The sequence below is a fragment of the Calidris pugnax genome, unplaced genomic scaffold, assembly GCF_001431845.1.
Source record: "Calidris pugnax isolate Ruff unplaced genomic scaffold, ASM143184v1 scaffold64, whole genome shotgun sequence".
Taxonomy (NCBI): domain Eukaryota; kingdom Metazoa; phylum Chordata; class Aves; order Charadriiformes; family Scolopacidae; genus Calidris; species Calidris pugnax.
Window position 1 is genome coordinate 228,040 of NW_015090784.1, and position 17,404 is coordinate 245,443.

The 17,404-nt window shown below is 39.9% G+C and overlaps 1 protein-coding gene across 1 annotated transcript in view; it reads left to right on the forward strand.

The window, feature by feature from the left end:
• The window catches only part of HECTD2 (HECT domain containing E3 ubiquitin protein ligase 2), a 29,917-nt gene that overhangs the window by 3,489 nt on the left and 9,024 nt on the right, over positions 1-17,404 (forward strand). Inside the window, exons 3-13 of the mRNA XM_014965581.1 lie at positions 4,470-4,599; positions 6,693-6,831; positions 7,647-7,749; positions 8,467-8,556; positions 9,159-9,223; positions 10,635-10,680; positions 11,750-11,859; positions 14,267-14,415; positions 15,156-15,279; positions 16,210-16,306; positions 16,888-16,995. Of these exons, the coding sequence (XP_014821067.1) occupies positions 4,470-4,599; positions 6,693-6,831; positions 7,647-7,749; positions 8,467-8,556; positions 9,159-9,223; positions 10,635-10,680; positions 11,750-11,859; positions 14,267-14,415; positions 15,156-15,279; positions 16,210-16,306; positions 16,888-16,995 (1,161 nt within the window). The remainder of the gene's footprint in view (positions 1-4,469; positions 4,600-6,692; positions 6,832-7,646; positions 7,750-8,466; positions 8,557-9,158; positions 9,224-10,634; positions 10,681-11,749; positions 11,860-14,266; positions 14,416-15,155; positions 15,280-16,209; positions 16,307-16,887; positions 16,996-17,404) is intronic.

Genomic DNA, 17,404 nt, shown 5'->3' on the forward strand with positions numbered 1-17,404 from the left:
TCTCCGGTCCCATGCCGTCCCGTGTCCCCCCCCGCGGGTCCGGTCCCCCGTGAGCCCCGTTTTCCCGCCGTGTTGGCGGTGCTGAGGGAAGCGCCCTGTTCGTTTTCCTTCGTGTTCTTTTCCGCCGAGAGGCTTCCATTCAAGTTTCTTGTTAAAAAAATAGCAAGTGCGTCTGTAAGCTGTGACATAATGAAGCTATAAATTCCCCGTCTACTTATAGTTCTTTAACATTTTACAACGGTCTGCTCCCCTGGTTAGTCACGGCGGGGCTCGCTGCGCGGGGGGTGTGGGGGGGGCGGTTCGGCTCTCGCTGCCCCCAACGCGGTACCTGGAAAACGCTCCTGCCTTTTTAGCTTCTTTCTTAAAAGGTCTTTTCCGGCTGTTACATTGCCTCGAGGCGAAGGTGACAAAACGTTTCGGTATTTGATGAACGAGTTGACAAGAGTGAAAAAAAAGAAAAAGCTGTGGGAAGGATATTTGCCAGAATAATCTCATTTTGGAAAACCTCGTTTGAGATTTTCAGTTTTACTGGAGTTGTGATTTTCTTTCTGCTGACCATACAGTATTATGAAACATAAAATTTTCCTGGCGTGAGTCGATAGCTTACCTAGCTCAGTGTTACAGCCTGTGGGAGCTTACTGCAGTCCAGCATCCGAGCAGAAATTGTACCATTCCTGTGGTAAGCAAGGCACTTACGAGATTTTAATTCAACAGTTCTGATAAGCACCTGATACGCCATTACCATTTTACGTGATTTGCATTTAAAAGATTGTTTATGACTGTCATGGAATAATTACAATTTATTAAAAAGTAGTTGTAGGCAAACTGCAAACTCCTGTGAGAGTTCTGCCAATTCTGTGTTGTGCCTGCAACGCTCCAGCCTTCTGAAAGGCTTCAAGCTTTGCAAATCTGGCTGAATGTGGAAGCGTCTGTTTGTTCTTGTGATTCAAATACGGATTTGGTGGGAGAACCCTGTAAGGGACAAATGCCCAGGAGTTATTTGTACCTTTGAAAATCCCTGCTTCGGACTTCAAATGGCAACCGGCTGTCCCTTAGAATAAAGATCCAGGGGCTGGTGTAGGTATTGCCATGGCCCTGGGTTTCTCTGGCTGTAGCAGAATGCAGTTTTTGATCAAATAGGCAATGCAGCTATGCTTTTGCATGACACTTGAGTTGTTGTAATGAAGGTATTGGACTGTTGGCCCGACCTACACATCAAATTCCAGGGCTTTGTGAAGTGCTTTATGAGATTCTTTGTATATAGTGTGACTTTAATACAAGTCCTTGTATTCAAAGTTCTGATTGAGCAGCAGAAAATGAGTGTTACTTAATCAATTCTCACAAGTGCTTTTAAAGAGAGAAACGTGTTCTCAGCTTCCTCCCCACTAAACTGGGGAGAAGTTTTTAATAGGATATAATGACAAAAGGGAGAAAGGGTTGTCTTTTTAAAAATATCTTTGCTTATTTGTGTTTTTCTTCCCTCCAATAAAATTCCCTTCCTTTAAAAATACACACCTGGTACAAATGCAGTGATACTCCAGATGACTTGAATGATTCTGCATATTCCTAAATCTGTAGCTGTGATATGGTGACTGTGGTCATACAGATACTGTATCTTGTCTCTCCATCAAGTGAGCCTGGGATGTCCTTGTCTCAGAACAGCTCCCCACATTGTGTGTAATTGGCGTTTTCTTCAGTGCTCTAAAGACCCACCACAGATTTGTGTGACGGGAGTGACTAGAGCTTCCTCGAAGGCAGCGTGAAGGTGTGACACATCCTTCAGAGAGTTCCCATTCCCTGCAATAGCTGGAAAAGGTCAGAATTTCAGGGAGTCAATGGATAACTGTGGTATCCTTTTTCTCCGAAGAGCCTGTGCACGAAAAATGTCTCATCTGGGATTGAAGATGGCTGCAAGTTGGAATAAAGGGATTATGTGATTTACTGCTATTGCCATTCACATCGTGGCTTTTCCCATGGAAGGGCCATGTGGAATTGTGGAACAATGGTGGGGGTTTGGGGATGGTTTGTTTGGGGGTGGTTTATTTGGGCTTCTAAGGAAAGTTGTGGAGATTAAATTAGTCCATGAATAAATTAACGTGATCATGCAAGGAGTTCAGGCTTTTTCTTATGTGTCAAATGGTGATTGGAAGTAATGCGTAAGGGGTGATGGTTTGGAGGTCAGCGTTCCGATTCTGAAAATAAACTTCTGGGAAGTTAAATAACTTGCTCCCAGGAAAGCAGGAACACGTAGGGGCTTCTGTAAAGCAGAACCAGTCCGATGTTACATCTTTCAAGATAGGAATGAAGGGGAAGAAGGGGAAAATATTACTACTTGCATAGGCTGTTTCATCTACAGCTCCCTTTGGGTAGTCTGAGTGTCCTCCATGGCTTCTTGCAAGGGAAAGAAAAACCATTTACTCCTCACTGGCCTTGTCTTGCCAGGCACGTATTGGTCTTGATTGAGTTACGTTGGGACTAAAGAACAATTTTCAAGAAACTATTCTAGAAGATCTTTTTGCCACTTCCCAGATTTGCAAACACTGTGGCTTATTTTCCCCATCTGATTTAACTTCAACAGGGAAAACCATACACGTATAAAGTATAATGCTAGTGCCTCTCCAGCCTTTTGGAGGGCTTAACTTCGGAAAACTTCCACTAAGAAGCCAACAGAGTTGTGAGTTAATGATATGCTCTTAAAAAACAGGATTAAAGATTACTTTGCTCCACTTACCCCCTGTAAACACGCTTGTTCATGGTGTGGGGCTCAGTTTTCTGGGGGCAGTATGTGTGAAGAGGCTCTAGAGGCTCGCTGACCTCCTACAGATTTTTGAAGTGTGCCGTGGTGCTGTGTGCTTGTCCCAGATTGCTCTCCTGGGAGATGGCAGAGATGCTCATTAATGAGCATGTACTTTCCCAGTATTCCCCTAGGGGAATACTTTCCAGTAAAATTAAAAAAAAAAATAATCTCCACATTTGTTTAATATTGTTGGAAGGGCACTTGGAGCAGGATGGTGGAGTTAAATGGCACCTGCAATTTTTGTTCTTTCTGCTGGCTGCTGAGGGAGGTGGTGTTAAGAGGAAGGCTTTTAAACAACTGTTCAACTCTTACTATTTCAGTAGTGTGGCTGGAGTAAAACCTGGGAAGTGAGCTGGTCAAAAAGGCTGTTGGAATAGTCCATTTCGTAAAAGCTCCTCTTGTTGATGATCTATGATATTTACTCCCTATTAATCATAATTAAACTGGTCTAAGCTCCAGAGCTTTTCTACCAAGAGAATACATTTTGTGACGTGGCAGATGAGCCTCAGATCCAGATTTGTTTAAAAGGCCTTTTTCAGTCAGTTATGTCTTCCCATGTTTGTTCAGCATCAGTTTTTCTCCATACAGTGATATGATAGTGGTAATCACGTTTTATTTTTGAATGTTTGTTGCGTACAAGGAATGTGGAGCTAGAAATTGAAACTCGGTTTTTTTAAAGCCAGAAGTCCTGCTGATTGTTCAAATTTATAATTTGCTGAGTTATAAGCCATGGAATAATGTGCCACAGTTAGTCGACATTCCTGGCCGTGTCCCAGCTGGCACTCACTGCAGTGTGGCAGGTCTAGGGTTGGGGTCATTGCCCTCCTGGTGGGATTTTGGGGTGTTGTGGTGTCCTCAGAGCTCTGCATCTCTGAGTGCCAGTGTGCCCCTCTTAAGGGGAAAGGGAAATGGATGGGTTTAAAACATTGATAGGATATTATGTTAATTATTCCAGAATTTCTATTCTGCGTTGGGGAGTTACGGTTTTGATTTTCATGAGAACATCATCTCTCACTGGGAATGCAGGGACTAGATCTTGAGCAGATGAATCGTTGGGTTAGTGTGAGGCTGAAAACCCTGGTGTGTGGGAGAGGGTGTGTGTTTTCTGTGGGTTGTTTTGCCTCTGCCTCGTATCAACCGATGCCTTGGAGCTGGAATTGAAACGAAAATCTCCCTAGCGGGATTTCTGTCACCTTGGGCAAGCCCTTTAACGCAGTTGGGCTTTGCAACCCCTCCAGAGTAAATAACTGTATCTAACAGACCGACTTCCTTTGGAAGTCTGTTGTATTTCTGGATTGTGTTTGCTGGATCAAGTGTTTGCTCTGGATGTAGTGACAAATATAAAAGTCATTAGAAATTAGGATACAAAAAGTTAAAATATAGTTGAAAGCATTCTAATTGTACTGTGTTTTCCTCGCAGCAATCCAAGGGTAACTTCATAGCCTGCAAATTAATCCTTGAGTTTTTGAATGTAATGTAAAGGAATTCTGTGATATCTCTCCTAACTCAATTTGAAACAAACTTGCAGAAGCATTATTTACATCTTAATTAGGTATTACCACTCTGATTTCAAGATAAAAGATATTTAAGTATTCTGTGTAATACTCATGAGTAAGATGACTCTTGCAGTAATGTATGAGCCCTTTATAGCATGCTGTCATCTTAATTACAGGGGTTGGAGAGAGGAGCCAAAAATCAGTTTTCTACTTTCAGCAATTTCATCACAACCATCAACCAAAAGAAAGAAGGCATCGGAAACAGAAATTCACCTACGCAACTTGTTATACCCAACATCAAAAATGGTAAGAGAATAAAAGCCCTATGTTACTTAGCTACCAATTTAAGAAGGTGCTCAGCGTTCTGCCAGTATGTGTATTGTGGTAGTGCCAGAAAATGTAGGGGTTGTTAATTTTCACCATGCTAAGGCATGGCAGTATTTGTTGCATTCGTCTGCCCTTGGCTGTGTCGGTCACTGTGACCAGAGCTGCTGTTCTAAATTCATTCACCCTCAATTTCCTTGTACTGGTCAATTCTGCTTCGTGTCAATGAGGCTTTTTCCTCAAAGTTTTTGATCATACCCTAGGCAGTCGTGCATTGCTGAGTCTTTTTACTGGATATAACTGGGCAAACAGCCAGAAATGATTGCTTTTTCTTGTCTTGTAATATTGTGTTATTGCTCCTTATCAGCAGCATGAAGTTTCAAGTTTGTCCTCAATGGAACTCAAGTGACAGATCTTAATTAATATTTTTGGATGTCAGACAAGAAAATAAATCTATTTACAAATCAACTTGAATTATGGCAAAGCATACTGAAGTTGACAGTATTTATGAAACATATTATTAAAGCTGAGTTTTAGTATATCTAATTTAAGCTGCGTATATTTCAAAGAAAATTACATCACTGACAGGGTGCAAGTTACCAGCTCAGCACCTGCAGCTCAATTCGCTGAGATGAGGAACAGCTTCTGTCAGCAGCTGTCTCTTCTGCAGATGTGGAGAGAATATTTTCCTCACCCCAGTGTATTCAACTGGTTATAAATCAATGTTTAATCCATTTAAAATTGAGACTACATAATGAGAGCTAAATGAGAATAACTTGTTTTTCTCAGAGTATAAAAGTAAGACATAGTCTTAGGGTTTTTTTTAAGTGAGTCCATCCTGCTTTCAGAGAAGTGTTTGGTGGGGTTGTGTAGCACCTTGGCTTGAATTAATTTAGTATCTCTGTGTCCACTTTGCTTTTTAAATTACTGCTGTTTTCTTCGAATAGCTTTAACTCCCAGCTGTGAGGGTGGGCAAGGTTCGGTACGTATAATCGCTGCGATACCCGGGGGGCTGAGGGCATCTCTGCTCCGTTGTCCCCTGATGAGCGGAGGCTGCGTGAAGCCACACTGACAGTGGCTCTGTCATTAGTCTGGCTGAAAAAAACCTGCCTTTGGGCTTTGGGGATTTTGGTAGCATCTATTTCCCTGCTGTGATAAATGGAGTAGGCAGCAGAGCAGTGATACTGCCTTGATGTTTAGTTAATTTTAAAAAACAACAGCTCTTGGAAAAGGCTTAGAGGGCTCTTGGACAATTGATAGAGGATTTTAGTTTAATATGTTTGACTTTTGAGGACACTTTTATATAGTATCTTTTATCTCAAGCATACATCGTAATTCCTATAAATGCTTTTAAAACCGTGCCATATAAATAGGACTAAAAAAGCATTTTAAGGATATCTGAGAAGACACTGTCAGTAAATGGATAGTTTTATACTTCAATGGAATGTATTTTTTTCCATGCTGTTGGTGGGTTTACCTTGGCTGGCTGCTGGTCGCCCACCGAGCTGCTCTCACTCCCCCTCCTCACCAGCACGTGGGGAGAAAATATGATGAAAAAAGCTCATGGGTTGAGATGAAGATGGTGAGTCCACTTTCCAGTTACCACCACAGGCAAAACAGACTTGACTTGAGGGTATTAATTTATGGCCAGTTAAACAAAATCAAAGCTCAGAACACCTTCTCCCCTGTTTCTGCTTCTTCCCAAGCCAAACTTCACTCTGTTGTTCCCCACCTTTGTCACTTCCCCCCAACCAGCACAGACCTTAGGAGATGGACTGGCCAGTTTCTAACTTCTGTTGACGGGGGGAACACTTTGTTCACAGAGTTAGGAACTCAGGACACAAGTTTTTTTTTCTATGGTTTTGTTTCCCTTCATTTAGTTGATGTTTCCATCGTGTCTGAGATGAGCACACGGTAACAAAAGTACTTGGATGAGAAGGGGTTTTAAAGATGTGTAATCAATCGGTGTGTTTGTTTTTTTTTCCTGAGGTCCTGTGTATCTATAGTTTACTAGCTAAATGTTTAGGGATATGATTACATTGTATTTATTGTTCTTTATTTTTTTTTTCCATAAGTGAGAGACCTGCCACCGATTTGCCTGGACGTACGACAGAAGCAGCGCATCTCTATAGATACACTGCCCCAAGAACTGAAGGCACCAGTTCCTCCTGAACCCTCCCTTCCCATCCGAACCAAAACTGTGAAAGACTTTCAGTAAGTTATACGGGGGCTTCTAAAGGTGCACTTTCTTTCTTTGGACTTCTTTTTTTTTTTTTATTTGTCCTAATCTGTACATTTGACTTTGTTAATCTCAAACAAGGAAAGAGTTCAGTAGTTGGTCTGGTTGTGGTGGTGGGCTTGATAACTTGGTTACTGTGAGAATTATCAAAATACTGTCTCTAGCTTGAACTGTTCTTCTCTTCAAGAAGTGGCAAAGCTTGTGCTTCAGAGTTAGAAATTAAGTTCTTGACTTTTTTTAGACTGTATAATATTAGACAAAATTTCATATCCAGATACATGCTTTAAGGTCCAATACTTAGAAGGACTTTAAGAGTAAATCCATATATTTTGTTGTCCTCTTAAGGAATGTGTACAGTTGCATACCAAGATTAAGTTTGATTTGAAAAATTTGAAGAGAAATAAAATTATGTACAAGTGATAACGAATTTGACTAGCTTAAGAGCCTGCATACTTAAATTAGTCTCAGAAATTTTATCACGTCAGTGTGTCTTCAGTGGAATCTGTTCTGCTAATTATTTATCTTAACATACTGAACTGAGACACCAGGAGTGAAGATCTTGAATAAGAGACATTGCTCGGGTGTATCAAACACAAACTGTGCTTTTGTTCTCTTGCAATACCCTGATCTTAAAATGACAAGGCAGGTGTTAGCAAGATACTGATATTATACTTGTCTGTCTTCTTAGAGTGCTTAGTGAGGGAAGCTTGGTGTTACATTGCAGTCTCAGGGCTAAGCACCTGGGAAGATGGACCCTCATATTACCAATATTTCAATATATTCTTTCCAGGGATGATGTGGAAAAGGCAAAGTCATCAGGAGATTGGAGACCTGTACATGATTTTTATTCTACAACATTTGATTCTTTCCTGGAGATAAATGCAGCATTTAAGGTAAAAAATAATTTATCATACTGTTTGGTACTTATGGTGCTTTGTGTCTTCAAAGTGTTCACAAAAACATCAGTTAAAGGCTTGCTAATATTAATGTGGCAATACAGAGTAAATCTGGAAACAGAAACTCCCTGTCCCTAAAAAAATGTGGGATATGGGCTTAAGCAGTAATAGTAGTTCTTGTGTAGTGATGGCATACCCGGTTTTCCTTGGAATATATTGTGTTTGTGTCTGAAAACTTCCTGAATCCATGCTAAATGAGCATTGCCTGCCCATTGCAGGGCCAAACGGGCTTGTGGTGTTTAATATGGCCAGTGGGGTCTGAGCCTGGAGAAAATAACCTGTGGCTTTTAGTTACTTAACAAATCTTGAATGCTTATGTTTTGCTGCTTTTGTCTGATGATGGATCAACAACAAAGATGAAAGATGAAAATTCCTTGTATTTTGCTATTTGAAACCCTCTTACATTTTTAAAATAGAATGACAAGGCAATGGAGTGACACAAATATTGCCAGTGTGTAGGATTACTATTGTTTGGCTTCATCTTTCCCTTATTAATAAAATAAGTAACTTAGATTCTTATGTTTCGTTGAGGAAAATAGTTACATCTGTATGTGTTTTGTTTAAACTTGCTGTTAGACTTTTATTTTTCAAAGATAGCTACAATATTGTAAACTTTTGAGAACTGAAATTCTTTGTGTATTATTTAACTTACAGAAAGACACCAATTCCCCATTTAATACCATTGAGGACTCTGGAATCAATGCCAAATTTGTGAATGTTGTCTATGATGCCTTATTAAATACCGTAAGTAGAGGAAAAGAATTCATGTTTTATAACACTGTAACATTATTTCAGCAGAGAAATATGCTAAGAAGCAATTTATACCAAAACTTTTTCTCAGATAGGCACGATTTCTGAAGAATCTCTCAAAACATACTTAAAACCGTCCCATGAGAATTGCCATAGAATCGTGAAAACTGCTGTAGTGAAAGAGGAGGGAATTTTTCCTCCTGGTGCTGCGCAGTTTCCGCTGTGATAGGTCTCAAAAAGCACTCGCAGGGTGTGAGGTGGCTTCGAGGGGACACACTGGGTGGGGGGGAGGTAGGAAAGACGCGAGGATGGGGGCAGCAGACAGTCGGCACTGTGCCTAGTAGGAAAAAGGTGGGAGTAATTCAGCAAGGCTCTTTACAGTTTTTAAGTTGTTTAAAGTGTTGAAAGGCGCTGCTGGCACTGCTCCAGGCACAGCTGATGGGCTGCCAGGAATGGTGCTGTGCAGCTCAGCATCCTTACACGGCCGTTCCTTACCTGGCTTGAAGCACTAGCAAAACAAACTTGTTGGTACAATGTGTTGTAGAGACTCAGTATCATTACATTAGGTATGATTTGTTCCTCTCCTTTTCCCACAGCCTCAAGATGTTCAGAAGTCAGTCCTAAAAGGAGTAATTAATGGTCTGCTACAAGAATGGAAAGGGTAATTATAACAACAGTTTGCATTAGTGCAGTGCCAGCACTTACAGCTGATACACACTTTTGTCTTTTTTGTTTTAGCCAAAGAAAGAAAAGGTTCTGTCCTGTACAGTTTCTTTAACTCGTAGGAATTTGTCCTGTTTTGGCAGGCAAACCTGCTGAAATACACCCTGAACTCCATCGGCTGACATTGAACCCTGAGGGACAGACCCAGCGCCAGAGACACATTTTCCCTCCCCCACCTCCCCAAAATGTCAGCTGCTCATTACCAGGGCAATCTTGGGCATCTGAGCTGTGAGACAAATTAAGGAATTATGCAGAGTAAGACTTATTCTTCCTGCCCACCCTCACCAACAACTGGGATGCTTTAACCTAGGTAATTCCTTGAGCTGAAGTTTATTTCGTGGTGCTGCTGATGTGTGGCTGCAGCGTAGGAGTGGTGCAGGAAGGGGTACCCAAAGACAGGAGGTCTGGAGGTATCGGCTGACATTGAACCCTGAGGGACAGACCCAGCGCCAGAGACACATTTTCCCTCCCCCACCTCCCCAAAATGTCAGCTGCTCATTACCAGGGCAATCTTGGGCATCTGAGCTGTGAGACAAATTAAGGAATTATGCAGAGTAAGACTTATTCTTCCTGCCCACCCTCACCAACAACTGGGATGCTTTAACCTAGGTAATTCCTTGAGCTGAAGTTTATTTCGTGGTGCTGCTGATGTGTGGCTGCAGCGTAGGCCAGAGACACATTTTCCCTCCCCCACCTCCCCAAAATGTCAGCTGCTCATTACCAGGGCAATCTTGGGCATCTGAGCTGTGAGACAAATTAAGGAATTATGCAGAGTAAGACTTATTCTTCCTGCCCACCCTCACCAACAACTGGGATGCTTTAACCTAGGTCATTCCTTGAGTTTATTTTGTGGTGCTGCTGATGTGTGGCTGCAGCGTAGAAGGAGCAGTGCAGGAAGGGGTACCCAAAGACAGGAGGTCTGGAGCATTCCTTGAGTTTATTTTGTGGTGCTGCTGATGTGTGGCTGCAGCGTAGAAGGAGCAGTGCAGGAAGGGGTACCCAAAGACAGGAGGTCTGGAGGTGACAATGTTCCAGTGAGAGTGCAGAGTCTGATCCACAAAAAGCCAGAGACAGCGCCTTGCTTTGACTCCCCTGTCACCCAGCCCCTTTTTTCCCCTTCTCTCTTGTGTTACGCCACAAAAGACAGATGCTGAAATAGGCCCCTGCCTTTAGAGACTTGTCAGAATCTTTAACTGTCCTTTGCAGTTTCTGAGAATGGTGGAGATCCTTAAATATGGTGTTCTACGTGCAGTGGCAAAGCAAAATCAAATCATAGGGTGCATGATTTCATGGCTCTTAATGTATGTGATGTATACGTATGGTTCTGCTTCTGTTTCATTCGTTCAAAGGCCACGGACAAAAGATGATCTTAGAGCATACTGTATACTTTTACAGGTAAGGAAAATACAGTACCTTTGCTTAAGTATATGTCTGCTTTATTTATAATCTATAAACCAGTATACTATGCAAACAAGATCCTTTGTATAGCTGAGATACTTCCCATTTAATTTCCTGTTCTAAGAGTGTACTGGAGTATGGGAGAAGTGTAGGATGTGCATGGTGGGAATGGGAGCTGATGGGGACAGAGCTGATGGGGAAGGTTGCATAGACCAGAAATAGGAACTTGCAGACGTGTAATTGCTTCCTGTCACTTTGTGAGTTGAAAGAACAAATGTTTTAGCAGCTTATACATATTTCTTCTTATTTCTTCCTTATTCCCAAATTTGCTGTACTGGTATGCTGTAACTCATCTTCCCAGAAAGTTGCAGTATATGAACTTTCTTATCTTGCTGTAACTTTCTCCAGTGTTGCGTTTTATCCAGCAGACTGGCTTACATTGATTTGTCTCTGTGGTAACCTATGGCCTTTGCTACTATAGGTGATTTACATTTATAGCAAATTTCCCCTGTAAATTCTGCCAGTGTAGATAACATCTCTCCACCCAAGGAGAGGTTTCTGCTGTTATTGAAGAAGATCAGATGGCAATTTAATTTTCTGAGACAATAGTTTTCTTCTGTGGGGCGGTACACTCTGAGCTCTAAGGAGTGTGCCCTGCTGAAAAGTGGGAACGTGAGCTCATAGAAAAGAGGGAAAATCAGTTTGGATTGATGTGGAGGAAGACAGAGCTGTGAGAATCCTCGTTACTGAGATGGAAAGCACAGCACTTTGATTTATGTAATTTGTGCTACATAGTAAATGAGAACCCAGACAAATACATTGAGTACTGCCTTTGTTACCCGTGGGCTTTCTTTTGGGGGAAAAAATAAAATCATACTTTCACAATATAGAAGTTAGAAGTTGCAAATCATTATTTTTTTATAGTGTTACCACTGTCACAGCAATTTTGTGAATTCCTTTCCTGCATAATTGTACTGGCAACAAACATGAGAAAAAATCTAACAACTTTTTTCCTTTTTTTTTTTTGCAGTTTATTAACCTAACACATTTTTTTAATCTTTTTCAGAATCCTCAATTTAGTAACACTTCTACTTATGTCATCTATGCTCACTTGCTAAGACAGATAGCAGCCTTAACAGAAGCTGACCATCATTTCCTAGTGCACTGGTCCAAAAAGTAAAAAACAAATTTAAAAAAATGAAATTAAAAATGAAAATTAAAGGAGTACAATTGTTACTGTGTTTCCACTGATGATGACTGTTTTATAAATTATATAGAAGTTAATTTAATTAGCTAAAGTTGTTTTGTTGTTTTCAAAGTACATTTGTTAAATTATATGGAAGTTAATTTAATTAGCTAAAGAAGTTGTTTTGTTGTTTTCAAAGTACATTTGGACATAGTCCACTAAGTGATACTGATTTATAGATGCAAACTGTATATAATGTATAAAAATTAATATCTTTATGCAAAAAAGCCTGAATTGCAAAATAACTTCTGTAAGTTATTGTTCCATAATACATGCAAAATAACTTATGTAAATTTTTAGATACATGTTTTAAGTGGCATTATTAATACAGACATCTTTATGATCTTTGTTTAAATCAAGTTTTATCTTGCATAATTTGTAAAAGATACTGTAACTTTACTGTATTGGATGAAAACTACAAATGAGGCCAAGTCCCTGCTTTGTAGTGTGCTAGAGGGAGGGAGTGAGAGAGTGTAGTTACGGTGTTAGAGTTTCAGTTAATTGAAATGACTCTAATAGCCCCTCACTGACAAAGCCCTCCGGGGAGCTGCCCGAAGAGGGGCTGTGGGGCTGGTGTCCCAGTGCCCACCTTGTAACTAACAATGTGCAGAGATGTGGCTTTGGACATAGTCCACTAAGTGATACTGATTTATAGATGCAAACCGTATATTAAGTATAAAAATTAATATCTTTATGCAAAAAAGCCTGAATTGCAAAATAACTTCTGTAAGTTATTGTTCCATAATACATGCAAAATAACTTATGTAAATTTTTAGATACATGTTTTAAGTGGCATTATTAATACAGACATCTTTATGATCTTTGTTTAAATCAAGTTTTATCTTGCATAATTTGTAAAAGATACTGTAACTTTACTGTATTGGATGAAAACTACAAATGAGGCCAAGTCCCTGCTTTGTAGTGTGCTAGAGGGAGGGAGTGAGAGAGTGTAGTTACGGTGTTAGAGTTTCAGTTAATTGAAATGACTCTAATAGCCCCTCACTGACAAAGCCCTCCGGGGAGCTGCCCGAAGAGGGGCTGTGGGGCTGGTGTCCCAGTGCCCACCTTGTAACTAACAATGTGCAGAGATGTGGCTCTGGGGTGAACATTTGAATGGCCACATCCACAATTCCCTCATCTCCTGGGGAATCTGTTCATAAAAGATTTTCTTCTCTGCAAGGATGGGAATTATATTTCCGTCACCCCACCCTGTGATATGTCTCAGTTTGCTTAAAATTGTGGTCATACATGATTTCATTTGAACTGGTGTTTACAAGTAAGGTTTACCCCCTTGGCTAAGGATGCAATAGGCCTATTGATGTTTTTATTCTTAAAACTTGTGTTAGAAATCTAATCCGTTAAAATAGGAGAGCTCTTACTTAGAAAAGGATGCTTTAATATATCTATGCCTCTAATAGCCCCTCACTGACAAAGCCCTCCGGGGAGCTGCCCGAAGAGGGGCTGTGGGGCTGGTGTCCCAGTGCCCACCTTGTAACTAACAATGTGCAGAGATGTGGCTCTGGGGTGAACATTTGAATGGCCACATCCACAATTCCCTCATCTCCTGGGGAATCTGTTCATAAAAGATTTTCTTCTCTGCAAGGATGGGAATTATATTTCCGTCACCCCACCCTGTGATATGTCTCAGTTTGCTTAAAATTGTGGTCATACATGATTTCATTTGAACTGGTGTTTACAAGTAAGGTTTACCCCCTTGGCTAAGGATGCAATAGGCCTATTGATGTTTTTATTCTTAAAACTTGTGTTGGAAATCTAATCCGTTAAAATAGGAGAGTTCTTAGAAAAGGATGCTTTAATATATCTATGCTATATGTGTATTGTTGTGATATTATGGAAGAGGTGCAGCACAGAATTTAAAATGTGCACTTGTCACATGCGTATGAGGTACTTTCCACTCTATATTCAATAGGACTAAGTATCTCAAAATAAATTCAGATCTCCTTAGTATTCAGACAGTAGAGTGAAACAAAATTCAGAACTCCTTAGTATTCAGACAGTAGAGTGAAACAGCTAAGGATTTTTGTTCTCCTTATTTTGTTTTCTAGATTACTAAAACTCAAGAACAAGTAATGATTCTATTGCATTATTATTATTTTTTTTAAATCACAGACATCAAAAAGCATAGTTGGGGTGCTCTGAGGAGAATTGCTGGGTGCAGTGTTTAAAAGTATGCTGCTTCAGACTTTGTATTTGGGATTTTTTTATGTATAGGACAAAAGCATGCTTGGTTTTGTTTATTTTAAAATAATACTGAATAATATGAATTCTAGTGTGGTCAGTGCTCACACGGGAGTAACTGTGGCCTGTTTGTGTTAGGATTTCGCAGAGGAGGTTCAAGCAGGTGGTGGACAGGTTACTGCAGTTCATTTCCTTACGCCTCTTTCCTGCAAAACCTGAAGAGTTTCCACCTATGGTGAAATGTGCCTGGTGGATTCCATCAGCAACCAAAGTCCTGGCTTTATTTAGTAGGTATCTTTCCTGATCCTGAGCTGTGCATGGATATTTACATTGACTTGTGTGTATGTATATACATATGGGGGGGATAGTTTATACCTTTCCTCTTCTGGGGGAGACTGACAGTGCTGGTGGCACAGTACCAGCTATAATAAAATGCAAATAAAAAGTAATAAGCAAAAAAAAAAATCTTTTATTGGCAAGTCTTCCTACCTGTTTTCCAGTAGAGAATAAACACTGTGTGTCCTTTTCCTGTGACAACTGAAGATCATCCAAACAAAAACCCACAGAATTAACAGATGCGTCCTTTTCCTGTGACAACAACTGAAGATCGTCCAAACAAAAACCCACAGAATTAACAGATGTTTAAGGTTTCCCTTGGATTTATGAAAGAAACTGCTATGTCTGAAACTAAATGAAGGCGCTTAAGAAATCCCTCTATCAAACTGCTTTCATTGATATCAGCAGAACATGGCATGCTTTATCCATGAAGCCTTACCTAGTGTATGTCCTAAGGGGGCTAGAGTCAAAGGGAGGTTCTCTTGTTGTAAAGGGGCTGAACTGGGGATTTAGTATTTCCTACAGTAATTAATCTGTGGTATGTTGTAGTTCTGTAGCTGAGACAACATTACTAGTAGCTGATTTGGCTTAAACTGTCTGAAGTCACTGGTGCTCGGGATGCCTAGAAAGAAAACAGACCTGTCACATCCGAACAGTGTTCTTTTAAAAGACTTTTGTGTTTTCTTTGTAGATGCTGCAAATAGTCTGGTCAGTCCTCCTATTATTGCATATACGGATTTCTATAACTCTACACTTGATCATATTGATCTTATGGAAGAATATCATAACTGGCAATGTTATGGAAATTCTCACAGGTAAGAGGAGTAACTGGGTGTTACTTTTTCAATAGTGTTTCAGAGCACCATAGCTACGCTATGTATATCTATCTTAAGCATAGTGTATCTATAGTGTCTATATATATGGTATACATACCCTTAGGATTTCCAAGAGACAATACTTTTCCTCATTTTCCTCTCTTTCTTAAAGCTGTTAGAAACCAGAGCTTCTCAGAGGCAGGATTTGGGCTGTACATGAGGTGTGGGTTGAAGATGCACACGTAGACTCTGGAGCTCTGGGTATTTCAATTTAAACTTCTGCTAGGTGATGCATAAGCTAAAATCAACCAAAAAATTACCAAAGTAACCAGTAACAACAAAAAAATCTTTTACCTTGATGGTTTCTGAAGCTTTTCAAAATTGTTTGTATTATTTGATTGCAGTGGAATATGACTGTGGTATTTTAGAATTCCTAAGCACTTGTAACCCTGGGCTAAATCTGAAGGACCTGTGGAAAATCAGTGCCTTTGAAAATCAATTCTGCAGCAGATAAGGCGAACCAGAAATGTTGCTACTGTGGATGTGAGAATGCTGCACTCAGTGCTGTCTGTCTTGTATTTAAGATATTATTTTTTTTTTCTAATTCAGTGTAGCAATTAAAAGTTAGTATGTAAAGCAGATGACTGTTTAGCAAGTCTATTCATAATGAAAAAAAAAATTTAAAAGAGCTTTGAGGGTAACTTTTATTACTAATTACAATTTCTAGTAGTGTTTGAAAATAGCAGCTTATTCTGCTGAATTGTGCCTGTGTATAAACCTCAAAAAACCCAGCAGCTATTCACAAATTGCTGTCAGTGGAGGGAAGTTAGTTACTGGATGATAATGCGAAGATTCACTCCTGTATTCTTAAAAAAGAAAATAATATGCTAGATGCTAAAAGGGATATGTTTTTATCTTTTCTCTTTTTAGGTTTTCTTTCTGTCAATACCCATTTATTATTTCTATAGCGGCAAAAAAAGTTATTATTCAAAGGGACTCAGAACAGCAGATGATAAGTATTGCACGGGTAAGTCAGTGACAAATGTTTGTGTCTCATCCACTGGTGTTTTACAAGTTTTTGCTAGACTGCAACTTCTTAATGTGCTTAGTTTCAGGATGCTTAAAAATACCAGTGTTAGGGAGAAAGAGTTATAGTAATCTATTTTTTTTCTCTTGAGAAACCAGTATAATGTGCTAGCATGTTAAATTAACAAGATAATTTAAGGAAGAAAATTTCCATGAGAATTTTGGACTGCTTCCTGTTTTATTCTGTGAAGATACATTGTCACAGGAAGACCAAGATGCATCTGCATGTTCATGAGTCCTGCTGCTGGTGGGCAGCCTCTGTTTCAGGAGGGGCTTTCTCTGCCTCTGTCTTCAGGTGTCTGGTGGTTCTGCTCTCCTGATAAGTTAGTTCAAATCTGGTATAAATGCCATCTGCAGTCAAAATAAATTGCTTTCCATGTCTTAGAAGCTACTGAAGCAGCTGTCATATTAGGGTAATGTCATTAAGGCGAGATAATAAGGACTTTTACATTTAACAAGCATAGCAGTTTGGTTTGTAAATGAGGACACTGCATGTATGATGTTTGTTTTTCATTCACATAGCAAAGCCTTGTGGATAAAGTCTCTCGCAGACAGAAACCTGACATGAATATGTTGTTCCTAAATGTGAAAGTGAGGAGGACGCACCTTGTTAGTGACTCACTTGATGAGGTAACAAAAAAATTTAATTAAATGGTGTGTTGCTGTGAATAGCTACTGCACTTAGATTTGAGTTGATAAGTCATAGTTAAATCTTCCTGTACCAAGAGATTGGGAATGTACCTGTATAATACTAAATAAAAACAACTTCATTACTGTCACAGTGGCAGTGCTGCAGAATGGTTTAGGGTAGACCTTCTGAAATTTATTTTTCACCTTCATACTGCTCCACAGTTAAATGCATAAGAAACATACATGTTGGCATGTCCCATGGTATGTATTTGTGTCTGTGGCTTTAGTCTGAAGAAGACAGTGCATAATTGCCAGGTTATGTGGGACTTGGTTCCGTGGTAGGAGCATGAATAGTACGTGACTAATCGCTGATGAGTTTGTTCTGTTCTAATTCTTGGAATATTTTTAT